The following is a 25833-nucleotide window of genomic DNA, read 5'->3' on the forward strand; positions in this document are numbered from 1 at the left end:
CACTACCATTATCTCTGGTCATGCTTTGTGATTCCGCCTCATTTCTTTCAACGTGGCTCGGTGTAGCATTATTTGCACTTTTTTGTCTAAGAGCCTCGTTTTCTCGCTGGAGATTTTCCAGATCCAGAGTCATCTTCTTCATCCTTTCCTCCATCTCTATGAACCTTATTTCCATCATGTCGTTTGCTCGAGCACTTGTTGTCGCTGTTTCTTGGTCGCAAATTATTTGGGAGCGTGTTGCCCCTCTAGAGGTAATTTTGCCCATTATGACAATTACTAGTGATAGTGGCGTGTGGATTTGAATTCTTTGTTGGCACACGATAGTTATTAAGCTTTGATTTTTGTTTTGTAGGGCTCTGTCTTCTAGAGCCATACACCCCCGGGTTGTGGGCTCGAGCCACTTTCCATGAGGGTCCATTCTGCCTACCACTAACCATTTTAGGCGGAGAGGTGTATGCTTGTTTTGATCATTTTAAGTAGGGGTGTAACCGATCTGGTCCGGTCCGGTCCGGTCTTAGACAAAATTTAAGACTGAACCGGTATATACCGATTTTACATTTTTCAAAACCGATTACGCCCCAGTTACCCTCCTAAATCGGTACCTCCGGTTTTACCTGTTTCTGGTTCGGTCCGGTCCCCTTTTTTGGTTTTTTTTTAAATGTAAAAAATATATAATAAAGTGTTAATTCTTATAATAAAATGTTATTAATAATTTAAAATATATTTTATGTTTAAAGCATATGATCAATTAAATTTTCATCTTTAAGATTAAACTTTTATTTTATAAATTATAATAACATTATCTTATATATAATTATATTAATAACATATAATCAAACAATTACAAATGTTCATATTTAAAATTAACATTTTATGTTATAATTTATAAATTATAATATGAAATTATTTCATATATGATATATAATTATATATATATTATATATAAAATTTATATATAAAAAATATTTTGTATAATATATAAAATTAATTTTTATATATATATTTTTTCTAACCGGTCCGGTTCGGTTTGGTCCGGTCTCGAAAACTACGGAACTAAAACCGGACTGGATCCGGCCAGTTTTCATAATATAGAAACCGATTCCGGACCGGACTAATTCAAAACCGGACCAACCGGTCCGGTTCGGTCCGGTCCAGTTTTTCGATTGAAATTTACACCCCTAATTTTAAGCCACATGAAACTTGCTAAAGGGAGTTCTATATATAACATTAAGATTTGCTTCAGTTTTTGTTGAATTTTAGGATCTAAATAAGAAGGAAAATAGATTCATAAAGTGGATCAAATTATCTATTTTTTTGTGTTAGTTTTTATGAGCAATATTATGGTTTGACTTGTTCTCAACAACTGTGAGATGATTATCTTTGGATAATCCTTGTATTGGTAGATGCTCCTACTACAATTGTAGCCTTTAGAAGATGAGAATCGATTATGTAACATCTACATTAAGAGTTAAAGTATCGTATACGTCATTAGTTCTATGGAAGAACTATTTGTAATTATAAACTTATAAATTGAGTCTATTTATCATAAATAGATTCATTGCTTTATAATATGGGTAAGAAGTGTTAGAATCACAAAAATGTCTCTAAAAGTTCACAAACTAGTATTAATTTTTAGATATGATACATTAAATATATTCTTTGATAAAAAATAACTTTGCAATTCAATATGTTATAACAAACCATGTTAATTTATAAATGCGAAGGGAGTTTACTTCCTTCTCTTTGGGCCGTGTTGGGTTTATTTCCCTCAAGGCCCAAGCCGGTTAGTAGATAGCCCAATGCAGGGTTGAGCCGAGCCTAAGAGAGCCCGTCAAATATAATAACTAGTCACTTCACCTGCCCTTGCTAACAATCCATGCTGCCGAACAATGGGCACGCTGCATTAAATGGCCAGAGGGGCCAGCATGCAAGGTCAAAACCCGAAGTCCACTCACCTTTGCAATTATGACAGTGCACACACCTCCCTCTTACCTACAACAAGAGACCAACTGTAAACTCACTAACAATACGACAAGACAAAGACTGACATGATAGAGGCGCCAGTACAACGCCCAGTACACCTTTGCACGATTTGCTAGTAGAGGGGGGGCCACCATGACTAGGTATATATGCACGTCCCGAGCTCAGATAAAGGGATCAGACCACTTTCTCCTTGCACTCTCCACACAAAAAGATAATCCTAACTTAGGCATCGAATGTGCCCCTCACCACCCTAAGCCCTCATCTCATTGGGTCTTGTAGGTCTTAAAGAGGAATCGCCAAGTTGCCCAGGGCATGAAACATGATATCAACAGTGACACCTTCTATGAGATGTGTAGATTAGTGTGTCATTCGTATGCCGGCAGCAATGCATTCACAAACCACGCATGAACAGGAAGAATCATTGAGAAACATGGAGGCAAGACTAGTTGAAATTGAGGACATGATAAAGAAACTGACCACAGAGGAGCGAAGCCTCTAGCAAGAAAATGAAGTTTTACAAATGGCGAGTTTATGGAAGATGTAGGACCAAGCCAAAACAAACACGCCGAGTCACAAAGCGCAACAGAGGTTGACATTGTTGAAGAGGAAATGAGGCAAATTTACCATGAGTTGCAGAAGCTCATAGACAAGTATGTGGAAATGACCAAGAAGATGGGCGCATCATCCTTTGTGGATCAACTGCTCACTAGCATTGACTTACCATATAGTGCAGAAGTCATGGTAGCAACACTCCCATCCAAGTTCAAAGTCGCTTAGATGGAGATGTATGACGGGTCTAAGGATCCTCTTGAACATTTGGAGACTTTTAAGGTCCATATGACTCTGTACGGGCATTTCCGTTGACGTTGAAGGGCGCGGGGGTGGTTCGGGTCGTACCCTAAGGTCTATCGACAAATTCAGAGAGCTGGCCCGCCTATTCCTAACACAGTTTATGGCAAGTAGGAAGAGGAGACGACTGGTAGCTTACCTTCTGACCATCAAGCAGCGCAACGACGAGAGTCTAAAAGCGTACATGTCTTAGTTCAACAAAGAACGGATGAAAAAGGATGATCAGGATGAGAAAATCACCCTGGCTGCTATACTAGGAAGTGTCTGGCCAAGAAATCCGTTCATGTAGGAATTTGCGCAAAAGACCCCCGCGACGCTGTGGGAGTTCATGGGACCGGACAAACAGCTTCATCAATGTGGAAGACACATTGCGGGCCCTGAGGTCCCCCAGGAAAACCTAGCTGGAGCAGATCGGAAAGAAGGCCAGTGGGTCGACAAGGGGGAAGGCCCGTGAAAGACTAGGAAAAGACTCATAGGATGCTAGTCGAGAAGGCAATAGGTTGGCCCGGGTGCATGGCGGGAAATACGTGCACACCAGCCTCGCCATGCAGGAGGAACATGCGCCTGCCCCGTAAGGCCAAAAGGACCAACGATACTACTCAAACCACAAGACTGATAGGCACAGGACCAAAAACTGCTACACCTTGAAACGGATGGTGGAAGAACTAGAACATTTGTTGACCCAACACCCCACAGGGGACCGATGTCCCATGTACCAGGAAAATGGACGTGTAGGGCAGCGACGAAGTGAGAGTCCTAAAAGGCACCTGACTGAGAGAGAAGCACCACAAAACCCCCCGCGTTGGGCCCCTTCCTGAACACGAAGCCCTCTGTGTAAAATTTGCACCATAATAAGGATATGCGGTTGGTGGCCCCACCTTGTCAGGACGAAAAGCCCATGCTCAGAGGGCACAGTATAAGGAAGTATTAACGACAGGAAGAGCCTCAATCGGACAAAAGCGGCACACATAGGGTACTGTTATAACATTCATCGAAAAGGACGGTGGAAGGGGTCATCCATCCCTGTGATGACATGCTAGTCGTGACCATGCAGATCGCAAACTTTGTGACATGGAGGATCCTGATTGATAACAGCAGTTTTGTCAATATCCTGTTCAAGGATGCGTTCACCAAAATGGAAATCAACCCTTACCGTTTATGCCCCTCCCCAATGGCACTCAAAGGATTCTCTAGGGATATAATACAGCCGGTGGGCACGATCACCCTATCAGTGTTGGCAGGGAAGGCGTCTAGAACCTCCGCAACCATGACAGACTTCTTGGTGATGGAGGACCCGTCATCGTACATTGCGATATTGGGTCAGCCTACGTTGAAAAGCCTAAAGGCAATCACATCAGCCTATCATCTGAAGATTGATTGAGCTAAATTAGTTTTTTTCTGGTTTCTATTTTTTTCATATGAACCAAAAAGACTCACACAGACTATTGGGAGAAACTCACACAGAAAGGGAAAAAGAAACTCACTCTGGGCAAAACATAAGGAGACCAAACTCACGCACTTGAAAATGAAAAGGAAAACTCGCACACTGGGAGGCCAAAAGATGAACACAACACGGAAAAAAGAGTTTTTTTGGGGTTTTAAGGCCATGCGAAGACAAAAGAAATACGTTGGGCTAAATAGCTATGTGACGGAAAAAAACAAAAAAGAAAAAAGCACATGAAGACTTGAGGCCGCTAGGGAATGAAAAAAAATACGCCAGACGAAAAGAATATAAAAGGGACACTATGCAAAAACGATGGGGACGCTCGGCGAGAGAAGTCAGGAGCGCTCAGAAGAAAAGAAAAAAGAGTTCCAGCACTGCAGCTTGAAGAGCTCCTCGAGGGGTCCAACTGCCGCTGCCTAGCCTTCCGCCACTGCCTGCCGCCTCCATCTCCAGCCATCTAGCTTGCTCTCTCCATTCCCTAACTTTTATTTAAATTTTAGTTTGAAATTTATGGTGTATTTTTGAGATCTTTAGCTTAGAACCATTCAGGTTGGGCATTTTATTTCCTGCTTATTTGACTTGATATTAGTTGTTTTTCTTGCTCATTTAAACTTCCATTATATATGTATTACAATGGTTATATATTGATTTTGAGATTTTTGTGATTTGAATACAAGGATGAATCCCAGAATCTTGATTTTGGGACTTTTCAACTCCCAGCTCGTATTGCATCAATTATTTTCTAATCTAGCTTATTCATTAGCTTAGTTTTGTTAATCTCTTAGTTCCATTAGACATTAGATTGTTTAACTAAAAGGTGAGAATAGCACAAAATTTATTATGCATACACAAGACATGCACCCATAAATATCTTCATAATGAAAATATAATTTTCATTTCAAACATATGCTAGAATTCGAAACACAAAATGGATTCTTACACATAATCATGTCTCAGGTTATTCTATCAAATTCGGGTAAGAATCTAGATCCGATTCAGCTGGACAACCCAATCAACTGTGTCGGTCAAACTAGTCAGGTCAACGGTCAAAGTTAGTAGTCAAATAGGTCAGGGTCAAACCATGGGTAGTGTATAAGATCTAATTCGACCCAATGAACTTAAACCCAAAAAATTTGTGTTAACCCAACAATGGACGAGATCATATCTACAAGCCTGAAGCCTAAAAAAAAATAACCCAAGCCTCAAGCTCAACTTAATACCTTATTGAAAGGCTAGATTTAAAATTGGGCCAACTACAAGCAACAAGTCTATGCCTTCCAAGAAGGCTTAAGTCCAATTTCCGTCAAGGAAGAAACCTACCTGAATTAAAAGGACCCACGACTCAGTTTCTATAATGTTGTAATCCGATTTCCAATAGCATAAGCAACAGCCTCCACCATTATTATTCCTGTAAATGCCAGCCAAACGCCATTTTCTGGGAGATCTGGATGAAGGGACACTGATGAAGACATTTCAATGTCCTCACGTGCCTCTGATAGCCATATATATTTAATATAAAATTAAAAAACCTAAAAAAAAAATATTTTGACCATCGTAAGTGGTGGTTTTGGAGAGATCCGGTGAACCACACACTGGCGACCACCACAGCAGACCGACAGGAAGTTTCTGGTCACCCCATAACACTCAAAAATGAAAAAAAAAAATTTTTGAATGGTGAAAATACAACAAATCCGAAATGGTATTTTACAAACACAAAACTCCATTTAAACAGTGATCTAAAACTGAGACTCTAATACCAATTGTGGGAAAATGGTGTAAAGGATTGAGTGATTACCTCTATAGTTGAAGAACCACACATCTGTTTTTTCATTCTAGTGGCGGCACTGTAGCGATGACTGAAACTTTAGAGAGAGGAAAAACTTCCCTTTAGCCCTAACCACACACCATAATAGAATCCAATGGGCTAACTCTATTATACATAGGATGAGAGAAATGGCTTCCTCATATATTTTTGGCCCATCCTATTATGAGTCCAAGACCAATATAAGATCTATGCTAGTCCATAAAAAATAACACATTATGCCTAGCCACTTCTATTAAACACACAATTTTAACATGTTCTAATTGCCCTTGAAATCAATGGTTCATAATTGTCCTATCCCGACCTAATGGTCTACTTTGTGCCGTTTTAACAATCATGTGTATTCGGACAACAAATCTCACCCTGTATCTTCATGCCGTCTCGATGTCAGGTTTTCCAACCTCGATCACATCCATTAGGCTATATAAAAATATGTTTCTTGATCTCTTCGGACCAAACAGTACCACAGTTCTTCGACGCTATGGGCTTCATTACCCTTCACAATGCTTGCCACCCAATCAAGCAACATGAGGAGCAAACGTGCTTGCCACCTTGGCAAGCAACGTAAAGGAGCATGAAGCTCACCATCTTTGAATTTCATGAGAGAACAATAAACGAAAGATTGTCACAAGTGGTTGTGCTAAAAGTCGATGTAAGTAGGAATCATATACCTTTAATCAAGGAATTCATGTTGTTTGGTAGTTGTCTCAATGTCTCAAATACGCCTGCGGTGCTCTCTTGGGGGGTGAACGCACATCTTGTTCTTCAAATTTATTGGTTCCTGATTTTTAATTCTCTAACATGCAATGCTCATCCATAAAACAAAAAGCGGGGGCTGATTTTTGTTAGCAGGTAACCTGATTTTTTTTTTTTAACAAGAAGTTTGGCCACATGTCTTTTATTCTTGGACAAACCCTGCATGTTGGAGAATAAAATAGTGGATACTGATAAATCTGAATAATAGGTCATGCCTTTGCCTCCCTAGAGAGCAGCATAAGCTTATTTGTCGGGGCGGGATAACCACCAAACTACATGAATTCCTTGATTGAGGGTTTTTCAATTCCTATCTATGCTGACTTCCAACACAGCTACCTATGACAATCGTCCATTTATTGATCCTTCCTATGATTTGAAGATGAAGAGCTTCATGCTCCTTCATGTTGCTTGTCGAGATGGTGAGCACCCTTGTTCCCCGCGATGCTTGCCTAGGTGGAAAGCTCCATGAAGGATGATAAAGCTCATAGCATCAGAGAATCACAAATCCTTCTCAGTTCAAGGAGAGAACCAAGGAGAGAAAAAGTACTCACCCTCAGGCAAGCATTGTGCAAGATGACGGAGCTCTTAGCATTGGGGAAGCGTTGATACTACTCGATACAAGGAGAGAACCAAGGAAAGCAAAGTACTCGCCCCCAGGTGAGCACCATGAAGGATGATACAACTCATAGTATCAGCAAACATTGTGTTCTATTTTATAGTTTAATATGTATGAAGGATAAAAGTTAAATGTATGAACTATCCCACGCAGGGTAAAGGTGCTATCCCTAAGGCGAGGACCATGGAGAGTAAAATATATTATATGACTTTTTGTTTGGGCTATCAAAGTCGATGAGATTTTCAAAATATGTAAACATTTCGGTTAACTTCCTACGTTCAATATTAAATATGAGGTCACATTTTTTGCAAGTTTGAATTTAACCTTCTTGGCAACAAAAAGAATGCTCACCTTACTGGAGATGCATATGTTCATCTACCGTTATTTACCCCTTGTGAGTTTGTGATGAGCCTCACATAAAAATTGTTTTATGGTCCTTTAAAAAAATCTTGATCCCTCTCTTGATTCGTCTCTGATTGGTGCTAAAATGATACAGTCACCTCACTCAAATAGAGTAGTGAATGTAACAGCCCGTTAGAAACCGCTAGAAATTCATTGGTGGAATTTCTATTGACTCTAGGAATCTCGTGAAAACCCCATAAGTTTTAATGAATCGACCAATTGCACAGGTTTTAGTCTGTCAACATAGTCAGTGTTATCACTCACTATGGTGCTAGAAATATGAGTTTTAATTATTTGAGGTAGTTAGAAGTGTATTTTGGTCTACGCTATTAGATTCAGTTGATTATTTAGGATTTTATGGCACAATAGCCCATTTTCATAATTTCGGACGAAACGCCTGTTCGAAATTGTGAAATTATTTTTAGGGACACTTCGGGGTTGAATCTCGGTAAACGATTTTCACTATAGGTTAATATGAATATTTAGGATTTTTCAGTACTAAGTTTATTATGCATTTATTCGGAGTGAATAATAACCTCGATAAGCACACCCAGTGCAGTGTTTTCAAAATCACAGTATGGAATGGCTAAATTAGGTTAGAGAAGTTTTATTTGGACACTTGACAAGATCTTAGCCACATATAGTGAATAGTATTAGACACTGGGCACTATGAGGAATCATTAGATAGATTTGTGAAGGAAATCAAGGTGTGAGATCATGCCACCTAAGCAAAGCTTTGTTTCATATGATCCATCGATTTGCATCAGATAAAAAAGGGTTTCAATCCTAGCGAAACCCTAAATGATTGGAATCCAATTGAAACCCAAAAAACTTGCTTAAAATCGAAACCCTAAACGGTTTCCCAAACCCTAAAGTTGGCCTCCAAATCTTTTTTAATCTGATTTCTAGCATTGTGTTTAATCACTTGATTAAATCACTTTCACATGCTATTAATTTCTCAAATTCTTGTTATGAAATCATTATCCAACCTTTTAAACCTTGGAAATGTGATTGGGCCATAGTAAGACAAAAAATTTTCTCTCATTTCTCAAAACTCCATAAAATATATTAACTTAAACCATTTTATTATTATTCACAAACTATTTCATTACTATTCATAGATTATCTCATCTTTGCTCACTATCCAACCTAAGCCTAGGATCTTGAGCATGAGTGGGAGGTTGGCTAGGTCGTGATTTCTTGAGGACAAGCTAGCTGCTTAACGTGAGCTTAACTGAGAATTGTGATCTCAACTGGAAGAGATTGTGCAGCCCACTCAATCTGAGAATGATCGGTCTTTGCTTACGCGCATAGGGTCATTGTGGCTGAGGAGTCAAATCACAAGCTCTCCATAGAGCTTGACACTGTGCAGAGTGAGTTGAAGGATCTCAAGGCTAACAATGTTTATCTAAAGCTTGTGGATTCCATCGAAGTGTTATGGGGAAAGCAAAGCTCAAAAGGCTATTCAACGGGTTAACAACCTTGCAACTCAATTGCAAGAGGTGAGGGGCGAGATAACTAGTCTTTCTCCCCAGTTTTCTTTGGCTCTTTAGAGCACTAGTAGTAGGCTCAATAAAATTAAATTTTAACCAAGAAATAGGTGCAAAATAAAGTATAACAATGGACTCAATAAATGAACAGTGATTTTAGCTACACATTATATTACTGGCCAAATTTATTGAGTCCAAGGGGCTGGCCAAATATTATTTTTGGACTAAAAAATTATCTTCCCGCTGCTTCTCGCCTCGCTTATCTCTCGTGCATGTTCAGTCGCTTAAAATTCTTTTACATAAGTGAGGAGATTAATCTACAATTTGTCATTAATGTTGAAAAGTCACGTATGCCGAATGAAGCATTTTTCTCTTTTTTTAATCTTTTTAAAACTTATCAAAAGAAACAAATGAAAAAAAAAATGCTAAATGTCCTAAGGATGTGTTCTGAAGATGTGTTCCGAAATTTTTTTTTTTTAACTTAGTAATTAAAGAAGTATTTTTTAATGATGTGATGAATTTTTTATTTTTTTATAAATATTTATGATGATTAAAAAAATATATCAAATAAAAAAAATATTTTTTACCTGTTCGGTAGATTCTTGCTCCAAAAAAAAAAAATATGATCAAAAACAATTTGTACTGCTTTGAGCTTTTTTTTTTTTTTTTATTCAGTCGCCTCCTTCTGGGCCTAGCTTTGAGCCTTACTTTTAATTTGTACAATAGAGGAATGATACTTGCAGTCGTGAGCGTGCAGTCGCCGTGCAGTCACTTTGAAAAAAGTGAATAAATAAGGGACCCACCTGAAAAAAAATTAATTTTTTAATAGTGGACCTCACTCTTTTTCAAAGCGACTACACGACGTTTGTGCATTCCACGACTGTATGTAGCATTACTCAATTTTTTAATAGTTTTTGACCGAGAAGACAAAAACTATTTTATGACAAAAATATCTTCTAGCCAAAGGCTACACTAATAAGCTTCACATGGTAGTTATTTGCAGTAACTGTCGGGTATAGCCTCTGTCTTGTCATCCACAGTAAATAATTGTCGTCTTGTCGTTACAATAACTCTCATTTAGAAATGAATTGAAATATTTTTAAATAATTTAAATAAAATATTAATAAAATATTATTTTTAATATTATTATTATTTAAAAATTTTAAAAATTAAATTATTTATTATATTCTATGTAAAAATTTAAAAAAATTATAATAATGAGATAAGATGAATTAAAATAAATTTCAAATATAAACCAAATCTAAAGGTAATGGCCTCTACCATTTTTATCTTTTTAGGACATTAGTATTGGTCTATACATATACATATACATATACAAAATCACTTCTTTTACATATCTAATTTGTCATTTAAACAAAATTTTTACATTGACTTATACATATTTGAGACAAAATAATAATAAAATATTATTATTTTATTATTATTAATTTTTTACTAAAATCAATTTTTTTTATATATATATTTTGTAATTAACATCCACTACATATATTTGACATTAATAATACAAATGTAATAATAAAAAATATAATTTTTTTATATATTTTATTAAAAATATAATAAAATGAAAAATATATATAATATATTATAATAATAAAATAAATGTACAAGTGAAGATTTGTTGTGTTGTTGAAAGAGTGAGAAAATGAAATGATTGTGAGAGAGTGGGAGGAGAGAGGAATAATAATTAAAATATGATTTGTAGGATGAATTGTGGTTATCTAAATTTAGATAAATACTGTTCCTATGTAACTAAATATTTAGATATGCATAAGTTAATATAGAGGATTTTAAGATCATATTATATAAATATGACTTTATATATACATATGTATAGACCAATACTAATGCCCTTACTCATATCAACATTGACAATATGATTTGAAGTTATGGGTCTTAAAGACAAGAGCCAATTACTTTAGCTTTCTTAAGACGGATACTGCTCAGATGACTATCAACCTCGAAGTTGCATTTAAAATACATATGGTAGAAATTCCTATGCACTGCTCAAAAATTCGTGTGGATTTATTGTTAAGCCCCAAATTTAATGGCAAAGAACAAGGAAGAGATTGCATGTGTTTTTCAGTCAATTATAGTGACTTGACCCATGCTAGATGTTTGATCATTGATTCAGTAGTAGTTGTGTCACATTGATTCAACATTCTACCACTTTGCCTTATCAAGTGTACTCTTTGTTTAGCAGTGTTTTCTAATCTTAAAATAATTGTTGTCTTCTCTGCTGCAGTGGATTCATGCAGGGTCTTTTTCTCTCTGTACTCGCATCGGTGTTAACAATATGGTTTGAACTTGCGACTATTATAGATTAAGGACGATGCTACGTCCACATAGGAAATCCTCTACCGAACACACAAAATCTTTTTTATTTTATTTTATTTTTATCTTTTCTTTCACTATTTTTTTAACTATTTACATATTTTTTAAAAATAAAAAAAATCACATATTCTTTTAAAAATACTTACTTAACCATTAAGTAAAATAAAAAATAAAATAAAAAATCGGTAAAAAATTTCGGTAGATTTTTTTCCATAGATTAAACACAACAACTCCAAATTTCATACGTTACCTGGCTTCTTGAACATTTTGAACTTTCCTCTTTTCGTATTGCCTCTTATCAACTCTATCTCTCTCTCTCTCTAATCCAGGTATTGCAATCTCCTTGTCTTGTCCCTGTCACGCCTTTTGCTCTGTCTTTTTTAATGGGCTCCCGCGTGACCGTCTCATTCCTAGGGATGACCATTCTTGTGCTTGATGTGTTGGGTTTGCGAGTTGGGCCAAAGTCTGTGTTGGGTAGGCTGAGTCAGTTGAGTTCATGACGTACATACGAACTTATAACATTTACGTCTTTTGGAGTTAAAATATGATGATAAGGCTGTGTAGTTGAAATTGTTAAGAGAGAAGGGAGACGTGTTTGAATAATTATGTATATATTTTTTGTATTCTGCTTTACAAAATATATAAATGTACAATGAAACTAATTATAGAAATTTACATATAAGGAAAAGATATTATTGTAACAGATGCCTAAAAATAAGAAATCCCTGATTTTGTGCAATCCAAAAATATGGGAAGAGATGATTCCGTCAATACTCCCTCTCAAGTTGGCGCATGAAGATCCGTAATGCCCAACTTGAAATTATGGAAAAGGTCCTAGCCTAAAGCTTTGGTGAAGATATCTACAATTTGCTCATGTGAAGAAGTGTGAATTGCTTTGAGGAGGCCGAAGCGAATTTTGTCGCGAATGATGTGACAATCGATCTCAATGCGTTTATTACATTCATGGAACACTGGATTGTGTGCAATGTGAAGTGCAGACTAATTATCACAATAAAGATGGAAAGGCTCGGGATGAGGGATGCTAAGATCAGTGAGAAGTTGCTTTAGTCAGGTGAGTTCACAGGTGGTGACAGCCATGGCGCGGTATTCAGCTTCAGCGGAAGAACGAGCAACAGTAGTCTTTTTTTGTACACCACGAGATCAGACTCGTACCGAGCTGGATGAAGTAGCCTGTGGTGGAATGACGGGTGGTGGGGTAGCTAGCCCAATTAGAATCAGTATAAGCTGTAACCTGAGTGGTGCTGGTAGAGGAGAAGAAAATGCCTTGGCCGGGGCTCCCTTTGATGTAACGAAGAACACACATAGCAGCAGTCATATGAGAAACACGAGGGGCATGCATAAACTGACTAAGAATGTTGACGGCATAAACAATGTCAGGTCGAGTGATGGTCAAGTAAATGAGACGACCAACTAGACGACGATAAATGCTAGGATCAGGAAGTAGAGGTTCATCTTCATTGGAAAGCTTCAAATGTTGTTCCATCGGAAAAGAGGCGGTTCGGGCACCAAGTTGACCACTGTCAGAAAGTATATCAAGAGCATATTTTCGCTGATTCAGAAAAATACCTCCAGAAGAACGTGCAACTTCGAGGCCAAGAAAGAACTTCAGAGCCAAGATCCTTGGTTTTGAAGTGAGTGGAGAGAAGATTCTTGAAAAACTCAATTTGGGGAAGAGCATTGCCAGCAACTAAGATATCGTCAACATAAACAAGAATAATAGTGACACTTGTGTGAGTAATAAGGGTGAATAAGGAGTGATCAGCCTGAGATTGACGAAAACTTGCATCAAGAAGCACAATAGTTAGTTTGAAAAACCAGTTGCGGGAGGCTTGCTTGAGACCATATAGGGATTTTCTGAGTCGACAAACATGGGTCTCCCCCTAAGTGCAATAGCCGGGAGATGGGGTCATGTAGACTTCTTCATCAAGATCGTCGTGCAAGAAGGCATTGTTGACATCGAGTTGATGAATGATCCAATTTTTTGTAGCAACAATGGCCAATAAGCAGCGAACAGTGGTCATTTTGGCTACCGGAGCAAAAGTCTCATGATAGTCAAGTCCTTCAACTTGAGTGTAGCCCTTGGCAACTAGTTGAGTTTTGTATCTCTCAATGGATCCATCAGCTTTGAGTTTAGTTTTGAAAACTCATTTACAGCCAATGAGTTTCTTACCAGGTGGAAGATGGTCAAGAGTCCAAGTGGAGTTAGCTTCTAGAGTCTGGAGCTCAGAAGACATTGCCTCATGCCAATGAGGATGTTTGAGAGCATCAGAATAGCATGAGGGTAAAACACAAGAGGTGAGAGCATTTAAATATTTAATATGTGAGGGAGAAAAGCGAGAATAGGAAAGAAAATCAGATAAAGGATGAGCAGTACCTGAAGTCGTTGTAGCAGGTGAAGACGCCGTGGGCTCTGTGTGTAAGGTGGGGCATATGTAATCATGGAGATAGGAAGGCCGGGTAGTATGGCGGCGAGGACGGGAGACAAGTGGAGGTGAAGATGAGGAAGGTGGAGTTGAAGGAGAGGAAGATGAAGGAGGTGGATTTTGAGGAGGGTTTAGAGTTGTTTGAGAAGTAGGTAAAGTGAGTTCAGGAACAGAAAGAAGAATGATTGGAGATGAAGAAGAAGAGGAAGAGGTGTCTGAAATATTCTGAAAAGTGAATTGCTGTTCATGGAAGGTGACATCACGAGAATAGAAAATGAATCATGTATCAAGATTGTAGAGTTTGTATGCTTTGTGAGTGCTAGGGTAGCTGAGAAAGACACATTTAGTAGCACGAGGAGAAAATTTATCATGGTGAGTACGAAGAGTTTGTGCATAACAAAGACACCCAAACACACGAACGTGATCGTAGTTGGGTATTTTGTTGAAGAGAACCTCAAAAGGTGATTTATTTTGAAAAGTACAACTGGGAGTGCGATTGATGAGATAGGCAGCAGTGAGAACACAATCACCCCAAAAAGGGAGGGGTAAGTGTGCTTGAAAACGTAGACTGCGAGCAACATTAAGAAGATGCCGGTGTTTACGTTCCGCAACACTATTTTGTTGAGGAGTTTCAACACAAATACGTTCGTGAATAATGCCATGGTCAAGAAGATAAGTTTGAAATTGATGAGAGAGAAATTATTGTCCATTATCAGTTCTAATGATTTTAACATTGGTGTTAAACTGAGTTTTGACAAAAGCAAAAAAATGCGTTAAATGAGTGTAAGCTTCAAATTTAAAACGCATTAAATATATCCAAGTGGTGCGGGAAAAATCATCCACTATTGTAAGAAAATAATGTGCTCTAGATAAGGAAGAAGTATGATATCCACCGCAAATATCACAAAAAATTTATTAAAAGCAAAAACACTTTATTAGCAAAAACTTGAAAGGGTAATCTTGTGTGCTTAGAACAAGCACAAACATCACAATCAGAAAGAGTACAAGGATAATCTAAAATATTAGGAATAAGAAAACTGGAGGGATGACCAAGACGTTGATGCCATAGGGTCTTATTAGCAGTGGATTGAGCAGCAAAAACCATAAGGGGTCGGGACGGTACACGTAAATCTCATTGCAGAGTTCACCTGCTCCAATCAGCTTCATCAACTGTGGGTCCTGAAATAAGCAATTATTAGAAGAGAAAGTAATAATGCAAGAATTGTGAAGGGCAATTTGGGAAATAGATAATAGATCAAAGGTTAAAAGAGGGACAAAATAAACTTGAGTGAGGGTTAGAAAAGGAGAGGACGCATGTGCCGAGACCCTCGGCAGGAACATCCTGACCCGTGGGAAGCCGAATCGAGTGAGGGGTTGCAAGGGGTTGAAGATCGGTGAAAGCTTCCTTGTGGTGGCAAATATGGTGGCTCGCTCCACTGTCTACCACCCAATGGAGGCACCGATTGAGAGGAAAATCAAGGTGAGGGGAGAAGAGATTACCAATGAAGTTGACAGAGGACTCAATCGGAAAGGAAGATGGCGCGAGCAAGCCAAGAAGCTTCTGGTAGAGCTCTGGTGACAAGCCAGGGACCGGAAGGGGGCTGGTCGAGAATCAAAGCCTGGGTCTTGGGTCACGGGTTGCTGCCAGGGGGATAACTCACGAGGGTCCAACAACGATCTCGGGTATGTCCATCTTTGCCGCAAGCCGTGCACTTGAAGGGGGGTTTTGGGCTCCCACCAGATCGGACTGCCATGGCCATGGTTTCCGATGAAGGTGGTTGAATATTGAGCAGCCTTTGTTGCACTTCTTGAAACAAAATAGAGAAGACTTTGCTTATGGGTGGGAGTGGATCCATGGCTAAGGTTTGAGTGCGGAGGGAGGCGAAAGAATCGTTGAGACCGAGGAGGAATTGGAACACCTGTTCATCATCGGCTTGTTGTTGTAAAGCTTTGAGGTCAGTGCTTTGTTGGAGACGACCGAGTTCATCCCAAATTTGTTTGATTTGATTGTAGTAATCATGAATGGAATTTGTGGTTTGGTGTAGGAAAGAGAGAGTCCGTTTGAGTTGGTAAGTTCTGGCATTATTGCCATGACAAAATCGAGAGGAAAGATCAACTCAAACATCATGTGGGTTGGTATGATATTCAAGAGAATTGGCAAGAGAGGCGCTGATAGAATTGAGGATCCAGGTAAGAACCATATCCTTCGTTTGGTTCCATTGGGTGTATTCGGGTGTGTTAGGTTCAGGAGGTTTGAGGGTGCCATCAACAAAACTAAGTTTGTTTTTGGCATTGAGGGCTCGGGTCATGGCTTTTTGCCATTTGGGATAGTTGTCGCCGGTTAGGTGACCCTTGACAAGGGTTAAGCTTGATGAATCTGAGGGATGAAGGAGGTAAGGGGAAGGGAGGGAAGGGAGGGAAGGGAGAGGTGGGTTGGAGGATTCAGCCATGGCGTTGCAAGACCGAGTTCTAGTCTAATACCATGTTAAGAGAGAAGGGAGACGTGTTTGAATAATTCTGTATATATTTTTTGTATTCTGCTTTACAAAATATATAAATGTACAATGAAACTAATTATGGAAATTTACATATAAGGAAAAGATACTATTGTAACAGATGCCTAAAAATAAGAAATCCCTGATTTTGTGCAATCCAAAAATATGGGAAGAGATGATTCTGTCAATAGAAATAATGGATTAGAGGAATGCTATGTATCAGTCACTATTTACTCCCACATCTCATATTTATAATTTTTTTATAAGGTGTGTAGATTTTTTCTTAGAGTGTAGAGGTATTTTTTATAAGGTGTGAAGTGTGAGGTGCTAAATAGTGACTGATAAGAAGAATTTTTCAATGGATATACACAATCTGGGTGCATGGGCAAGTTTACCATTATATTAACAATCTTTTGCCCTTAGATGGTCGTCCACCTTATTTACAATTGTATTTCTATGACATTGAGCATGAGATAGAAAATCACTTCTATGATTCGGACAGATTAAAATCCACCGATTTTGGCCAAGGTAATGGAAATCTTGGATGTTAATCCTTATTGCGGCTTCTTTCATTCCCTCAAGGATATTCCTAACTTAGAAGATCATTAAATACGAATACGATCCGATACTGCATTGGATCAATGAGTTTAAATCTTGAATCCTTGTTTTTAAATGTAGTATTTGATTTCATAATGAAGCTTAAGTATTTTAAAATCCTTCAAATATATTTTTATAGTCCAAAATGATTTTAAATGGGTCTTTTTTTAGTTTTATTAAACCATACATAATTATAAAGTTATCCTCTTTAATTTTGGAAATCCTAGAAAAAAAAGTAGCTTCTAGTAACACATTTTATTGAGATGATTTTATTTCCTTTAAAAACATTTATTTAATATTCATCAATTTATTTTAGAGTAATGATAAAAAAAAGTTCGGTTTTAACTTGTGTTTCCCTTCTCATTTATTTTCTACTCTTTATTTTCTATTACCCTATTTTATTTCTTTAGTTAAATCTCAGCTATTAGAATATAATTAGCCCTTGTGTCACTACAAGAAATTAGGTCTTTTCCAGCGCTTAAAATTGTCTCAAATACCCCCAATAATCGCTGCATTCGATCATTTTCAGCGATTTTGAAATCGTTGCATGTTTGACGAACTTAAAGTGCCATTTTTTTATCAATTTCAGCGATAGGCAAAAATCGTCACAAAAAACTAACATTTCCGACGATTTTAGTCTGTCGCAAATATCTCAAAAATTGATAAAAATGGCCATCACGTATACCATTAAAATCGTTGAGAAAAGTTAAATCCGGCGAAACTTCTCGTGGCAAAAAGGTACTTAATCGCCGCAAGTAACTCATCATTTTCGTAGCGATTTTAAATTATTGTCGCCCTCATATATTTCTGACGGATATTTTTTGCCGCAAAATACATGTATGGTTAAGATTTACTTGACTTTATCCTTAGCTCCTCAAATACATTTCAGACCACACACACTTTACATACAAACATATCTTAGATTGTTCCATTTGGTCATCACTCACATGCAACCCTTTCTCTCACGATTTATCTTCCTCCTTCAGCCATCGATACACTAGTTTAGCAACTTCAGGCCACCGTGAGCAGTAGCAAGAAGCAAACCTAGAACACAACTTAAAGCTCCAAAAATAGGAGCTTAGATTGTAAAAGACACCAGTTGCATTGGTCGTGTAAGCATTGGTTCATCCCATTTTTGTTTTGCCTCATTTCCCGTCTATTTTCACTACTTTCCCCCTCAGTTAAAACCCTCTTCTCCCTATTTTGACCATGGCAAGTGTGTGCATTACAATTGTGCCTAATAAATCCAAGAATTGAATTGGACTCTAGAATATTATGGGTGTCAAATCGTGTTAACGGGTCGTGTTCGTGTCGTGTAAGAACATATACATTATACTTAATTGGTCAACACGAACACAACCTATTAATAATTTCATGTCAAAATCTCAAACCCTAACACGACCCATTAAGATAACGGGTTGACACGACACGACCCATTTTAACCTATTAGTGAATACGAAATAGATTGACACGATACAACCCGTTTCAACTCGTTTACGTTAATGGGTTAAACAAACCCGTTAGTGACCCGTTTGACCTGATTGATTTTATATAAATATTAAAATATAAACAATATCTAAAAAAAAACTAACTACAAGTCTAAAATTACAATCTAAATAATAAAAATACCAACATTAAAATCCCAACAATACCAAATACGATAAATACACAAATATGATACACACACATTGTAATAATATTAAAATTACAATCCCAAATATAACAAACAAGACACATATTGTAAATTTCTGGTTCCATATTTGTTTGCTACCAAGTAAGTAGCTCCACACATCTTACACTTGTCTCGTGCCTTGCCATCATTTTTGTTAGAATCAGGAACTATTTCAAAAAAAACTCCACACGTTTTACTGTTTCCTTCGTTTTGCTTTAGCTTTTTCATTTTGAAAACTTTCCAAGTCCAACGGGTCCAAATTAGTCAAATCATCATTCTCGCCTGCTACCTCACTCATCTGACAACAAACAACAAGAACAAATATTGTAAATTTACTTTTTCCATTACATGTCCCAGATTACTCTATTACATTTACAATTACAAATTATTACAAGAAAACTCAGCTTCAACTGTGCATTAAGATCAACAATATATAGCTACTTTGTTCAGTACAGTCCTCCTATTTTGTTTGATCGTCTCCTCAATCAGATAAGAGAAGACATATCAAAATGCACGATTCAATTGGAAAAATCAATGCCAATTATTATAGCTACTTTGTTCAGTATAGTCCTCCTATTTATATTAATTCACTTCTCATGATAAACTTCTTTCCTTTTCTAAACAAAAGAATGATAATTTCTAGTTTTCTTTGAGTCCTAGCTTGTATAGGATTCTCCTATAAATATTAATTCTTTGAGCACCAACATAACCAGTGTCACAGCATGAGACAAGAAGTTAACACAAAATCAGTTAATTAGGTAGTTATATGACTAAATATGATATTGCAACTTATGAAAGTGCATGCATATGTTTCAAACAACTTCAAAGCAAATTATATAATTCGTTTTATTTATCTTCTGAATTTAATTCAAATCACAAGCAGCCATATATAAACAAAACTCGAAAAGGTGATCACTTAATTTCTTAAGATGAAACATTAAGTTTTCCATATTGGTGAGACAATTTGTGACATCAAAGCAAAGCATATGGTTCAAATTTGTAATGTAAGGTAAGGTACTCTTTCTCGATCGACCAAATATGAGTTTTGCAATGTGGAAAGAAAGGTGTGAGATAAATCCCTATGTAAGAAAAGGCTAACAAGAAAAATATCGAACAGATAGTGTGCAGGACTTTTGGAGAGAAATTTCTAATTGTATTGATTCTTGCATTCTTACTTTATACAAAGGGAAACAACGAGTATATATAATACATGTCTAGCAAACTAACAAACTTTCTACAACTGGCAGCAAAGAAATAAAATAGAAAAAATATTCTGTATAGTCTAACAATAACAGAATGTCCTCATCCTTGGCCTGCAGCAGGATATTCTCTTTCTGGAACATTCTTCAATTTCGGGTCTTTATTCTGCTGTTGGATGTGTTGATCTTCCAGCTGTGTTGCTCCTTCCTCTAACTAAATCAGCAATTCTTCATTCCTCAATAGCCCCCCGCAAGATGGAGAGTAGATATCTGCTATTCCCATCTTGGACAAATGTTGATAAAAATTGTGTGCACTTCGAGTTTTGGTCAAAATATCAGCAACTTGTAAACCACTGCTAACATTTCCATCTGTGATGCTTCCTTCCATAATTTTATCTCTAATCAAATGGCAATCAAGTTCTATATGCTTTGTTCTTTCATGAAAAACTGGATTTGTGGCTATATAAATTGCAGATTTGCTGTCACAAAATATCACTGCTGCTTGAGGGTGTTGAACATCCAAATCCTTAAAAACATATCTCAGCTAGGTCAATTCACAACTAAGGTTGGCCATTGCTCTATATTCAGCCTCAGCCGAGGACCTTGACACCACATTTTGTCTCTTTGATTTCCAAGATACCAAGGAAGAACCAATGAACACACAATATCCTATCACTGATCTCCTTGTGTCTGGACAAGACCCCCAATCCGAGTCACAATAACCTTGAAGTTGCAATTCAGATTTTGTAGAATAGAGCAATCCTTGGCCTGGTGCCCTTTTAATGTACCTTAACACTTTTGTGAGCAGCATGTAGATGGGAACTCTAGGACTATCCATAAATTGACACAACAATCGGATAGAGTATGCAAGGTCTGGTCTAGATATAGTTAAGTAAAGTAACCGACCAATTAACCTCCTATAAAGAGTAGGGTCAGCAAGTAATTCCACTTGATCCTTAGATAACTTGAGGTTTTGATCTAAATGAATTCTAGCAGGGGCAGAACCTATTGTACCAAAATCCTTTAGTATGTCAAGTGCATATTTCCTTTGGCATACATAGATGCCTTCTTCTGACCTTGCTACCTCAAGACCGAGGAAGTATTTCAGTTTCCCAAGGTCTTTAATTTTAAATTTATCATTGAGAGAAACCTTAAGAGTATTGACAGCATCCACACAATTACTTGCAACTATAATGTCATCAACACATACAAGGATGGCTATGAATGAGGTACCTTCTGACTTTGTAAACAGGCTGTAATCAGCCTTAGACTGATTGAATCCTTGCTGGATGATGAAATTAGATAGCTTGGAATACCATTGTCTCAATGCTTGCTTCAACCCATATAAACTTTTCTTAAGCCTGCAAACTTTTCTCCCATTTCCATCACCATAATCAGGTGGTATTTGCATGTAGACCTCTTCTTCTAAGTCCCCATGTAGAAAGGCATTGTTCACATCAAATTAATGCAAGTGCCACCCTTTCATAGCTGCTACAGCCAGCAAGGTCCTTATTATGACCAGTTTTGCTACCGGAGAAAATGTCTCATGATAGTCAAGACCCTCTTGCTGCGTGTACCCCTTTGCCACCAGCCTTGCTTTAAATCTTTCAACACTTCCATCAGCATTAAACTTAATTTTGTAAACCCATTTGCATCCTATTGCTTCTTTATCAGGAGGTAAGTCAACAATAACCTAAGTGTCATTTAACTCAAGTGCTTTTATCTCACCTTTCATGGCAGCACACCATTGGGGGGATTGGGAAGCTTCCTGATAGTTCCTAGGTTCGATTTGGATGTCACAAAAGCTTTGTGCGGAGTGGACAATTTATCATAAGATATACAATCACTAAAAGGAAAGGGTTTACCTGAAAAACCAGCTCCTTCTTCCTTGTCCAACTTCTGAAATGGGTGAGATAAAGTGGCTTGTTGACATATAAAATCTTGCAAATGTGGAGGCGCTCTTCTTACTCTGGTGGATCTACGTGGTAAGTGATGGACATGGTTTGTGCTTATAGGAATGGAAATGGAAGGGTTTGAATGATTGCCTTCTTCATTGGTTTGTGGATTAGAAGTCTCGGTATCTATTGAAAAATCTGCAGAATGAGAAGGTATTGGACTTAGATCTTCTGTTTCAGTAGAATCATTTAGTATGGAAATATTTGGATTGGATGTGGTGATATTTTGAGGAAATGAAAGCTGGTTTGGGTCTGGTAGAATACCAGATTCTTTGGCAGTGCATTCCTTGGTATTGGTTTTGAAGGGAAAAATGGTTTCATGGAAGATGACATTACGAGAAATGAAATTTTTCTTGGTTTCTAAGTCTAACAATTTATAACCTTTGATTCCAAAGGGATATCCCAAGAAAACACACTTTCTGGCCCTAGAGTTAAATTTGTGCCTCCCATTCACAAGGGCAGTGGCAAAAGCTAAACACCCGAAAACTTTGAGTTGAGAATAGACATGTTTGGTCTTGAAAAGAATTTCAAAAGGACTTATGTGCTTTAACAAAGGAGATGGAGTTCTGTTTATAAGATGGACAGCAGTAAGAACACAGTCATTCCAATATTTTAATGGAATGCAACTTTGAAATTTCAATGCCCTAGCAACATTCAAAATATGCTGGTGTTTCCTCTCTACTATGGCATTTTGTTGTGGTGTTTCAACACAAGTTTTTTGGTGTATAATCCCCTTTTTAAGGTAAAAATCTTTCATGGCAAACTCTCCTCCATTGTCACTACGAATAATTTTGATTTTGGTTTCAAATTGGATCTCAATCATAGTACAGAAACTTTGTAGTGCACTGGTTGCATCAGATTTTGATTTTAACATGTATGCCCAAGTACATCTACTAAAATCATCTACAACAGTTAAAAAATATCTAGAACCATCATAACTCATCTCATTACAAGGGCCCCAAATATCACAATGCACTTATTCAAAACATCTTTCAGATTCGTGTTCACTTGAAGGAAATGGTAATTTGTGTAACTTAGCCAAAGGGCATATAAGACAAGGCTTATGACTAGGATGTTTGGATGTATGAAAGTCACTGTCTAAAATAGGTCCAAAGTAAGATGAATGTCCTAGCCTGTAATGCCAAAGATCGAAATCTTCAGCATTACAAGTTACTAAAGCAGATAAAGGTGCAGTATGAATAAACTGATTTAAAACTTCGGCTAAGGTTGAAGAAGAGAATTCCTTTTGTAGCAAATGATATAAACCGTGCTTTACTTCACCCATGCTAGTTGTTGTCCAAGTCGAAAGGTCTTGAATGAAACAAAAGTCAGAGAAAAACATGAGACAACAGTTGGACTCTTGAACAATTTTTTTAGCTGAAATGAGGTTAAAAGAAAATGAAGGAACAGAAAGAACATTTTGGAGAACAAGAGACTTAGTTATTTTAACAGTTCCAAAATGAGTAACAGGGGCAACCTCTCCATTAGGCAAAGCTACAGAGTATGAAACTTGAGAATTAATTGAAGTAAAAAAAGAAGTGGAACAAATCATATGATCTGTTACACCTATGTCCAAGATCCAAGGAATCGCAGTAAGATCAGTAGTTTTGGAGAGAAATTTCTAATTGTATTGATTCTTGTATTCTTACTTTATACAAAGGGAAACAACGAGTATATATAATACAATGCCAGCAAACTAACAAAATTTCTACAGCTGGCACCAAAGAAATAAAATAGAAAAAATATTATGTACAATCTGACAATAACAGAATGTCCTCATCCTTGGCTTGCAGCAGGATATTATCTTTCTGGAACATTCTTCAATTTCGGGTCTTTATTCTGCTGCTGGATGTGTTGATCTTCCAGCTGTGTTGCTCCTTCCTCTAACTGAATCAGCAATTCTTCATTCCTCAATACCCTAAAATGAACTTTTATTAAAAGAAATGGGAGTTGTTGATTCTTAAAGAGACACAAACCACTTGCTACAATACTGGTTAAAAGTTAAAACAATTTCTAGTTGAGCATGATATACTATCTGATCAGTAGTACTCTACTGCAAAGGCTCTTGCAGCAATGCAGACTAATTGACTTGCAGTGGAAACCCAAGAAAAGAAATTAGCTTATAGTGGATTGTGGATATTTGAAAGAAGAGAGGGGGAGACAGATGGCCTGGAGGCTGGGAAGCCGCGGATCTGTGCCTGTGTGAGGAGGATGCCGACGGTTTGGGCCACTGTAAGAGTCTGAGACAGAGAGACTCATGAGTTGTGGGCGACGGGGTGTGGACCTGGCACCGTGGGACCGTTACAACTTACAGACTCGTGACTCTACTGCGTGGGCGACGAATTTCTGGGTTGAAGATTGAAGTCAAAGACAAAGAGGGGTCGGCGTGAGAACATTGAGAAGTCGAGACAGGTTTGAGGATTTGAGAAAAAGAAAACTGAGGGGCAGCAGTGTGGGTTAGGAACTTAAGTCTTATTGTTTTTTGAATTTTAGGTCTAAAGGTAAATTTAATTTTCTTAATAGGTCATAATGGATTGACCCGTTAGTAATCTATTAAGCAACCATGATCAATTTGTTTTTACTCAAATCCGTTAAGGTCAAATTTAAATCTGTTTTTATCATGTCATGTTCGTATTAGGTTAACGAGTCATGTCACATATTGTCACCCCTACCTATTTATTTGTGATATTAACTAGATTTTGCGACCTTTAGGGCCGTAACTTTGTCTTGGCTATCATAGTTACAGATGTTGTTAGGAGGATGATGCATCTTTATATCTACATCTTTTTTATATTTTCAACATTTTTATTTGTCTATGTAACTTGAGTACCTTACATTTATGATGAAGTTCATAAAAGAGAAAATCTTATAACCGGACGCAATGTCCAACCCTAAACAATACCCTCCAATAGGATTGTGCCACACCAGCGACTCCAAGACACTATCATAAGCCGAATAACATAGTTTCAATTCCGGTAATGTGTTTAACCCTCCAATCCTATGTTTGAGGCCCACACCTACCTACAAGAGAAATCTATGAATAGTAATAATATAGTTTGTGAATAGTAATAAAATAGTTTGAGTTAGATATTTTATTGTGTTTTGAAAAATAAGATAGAAAAAATTGAATAAAAATATTATAAAGTTAAAAAATTGTTATAATATATTTTTTTAATATTATTTTTGTTTTGAGATTTGAAAATGTTCAATTATTTTTTGTGTTTTGTTTGAAAATTTAGGAAAGCTATAATGATAGATGAAAAAACTGAAGATTTGAAATTGAAAAATATTTATATTTGAGTGACATTTGAAAAGGAAATGAGATGAAAATTTCATAGATGAGATGAGATAACAAGGTACAGAAGCATACCTGCACCTTGTGGGCAAGGTACTCTAAGGCGGAGAGATTTTCAAGAACCCTAACTAAAGTGGATGAAGTGTGCACATGAAGAGTGAAGAAGATGAAGATCAGTGATGTCTGATTAACACCGGAACAATACCGTTTTGATGAAAGGCGAAATGATGTGTTTCATTTATGTCAAACACTGCGTTTTGTTTCATTTATGTCAACACGTTGCAACACACCCCTTTATACTGTGGCTTATAGCTTCATTTTAATAGTCTGTTTATCAGACTATTCAAAAACCGTCTTCAAGCGGTCTCCCCTTGTGAGAATTGGGTGGAAGTCAAATTTTTTGCTCCGATCACCCCCTTTATTTTCTTACTTTTGTGTTGTAATATGTGTTGGCTTTGGGAA

General features: G+C 37.3%; 2 protein-coding genes across 2 annotated transcripts; both read right to left on the bottom strand.

Moving 5' to 3' along the window:
• Positions 1-5625: 5625 nt before the first annotated feature.
• Positions 5626-13413, bottom strand: LOC109009695 (uncharacterized mitochondrial protein AtMg00810-like). The gene is made up of 2 exons (XM_018990281.1): positions 12888-13413; positions 5626-5768 (listed from the first exon to the last, which is right to left on the bottom strand). Exons 1-2 carry the CDS (start codon positions 13411-13413, stop codon positions 5626-5628), a joined length of 669 nt encoding a protein of 222 aa, XP_018845826.1.
• Positions 13414-20665: 7252 nt separating this feature from the next.
• On the bottom strand, positions 20666-21532 carry LOC109009694 (uncharacterized mitochondrial protein AtMg00810-like). Its single transcript, XM_018990279.1, has one exon. The coding sequence runs from the start codon at positions 21530-21532 to the stop codon at positions 20666-20668; it is 867 nt and encodes a 288-aa protein (XP_018845824.1).
• Positions 21533-25833: the final 4301 nt, after the last annotated feature.

Source organism: Juglans regia, chromosome 2 (assembly GCF_001411555.2).
Source record: "Juglans regia cultivar Chandler chromosome 2, Walnut 2.0, whole genome shotgun sequence".
Taxonomy (NCBI): Eukaryota; Viridiplantae; Streptophyta; class Magnoliopsida; order Fagales; family Juglandaceae; genus Juglans; species Juglans regia.

Bases quoted from the DNA above. Each gene is read 5' to 3' on its own strand.
- LOC109009695 (XM_018990281.1), bottom strand. From the start codon at position 13,413: ATGCTCTTCCCCAAATTGAGTTTTTCAAGAATCTTCTCTCCACTCACT. The intron at 5,769-12,887 runs GTACGAGTCTGA...TATGGCTATCAG, and splicing joins AGGCTACTTCATCCAGCTCG to AGGCACGTGAGGACATTGAA.
- LOC109009694 (XM_018990279.1), bottom strand. From the start codon at position 21,532: ATGCAAATACCACCTGATTATGGTGATGGAAATGGGAGAAAAGTTTGC.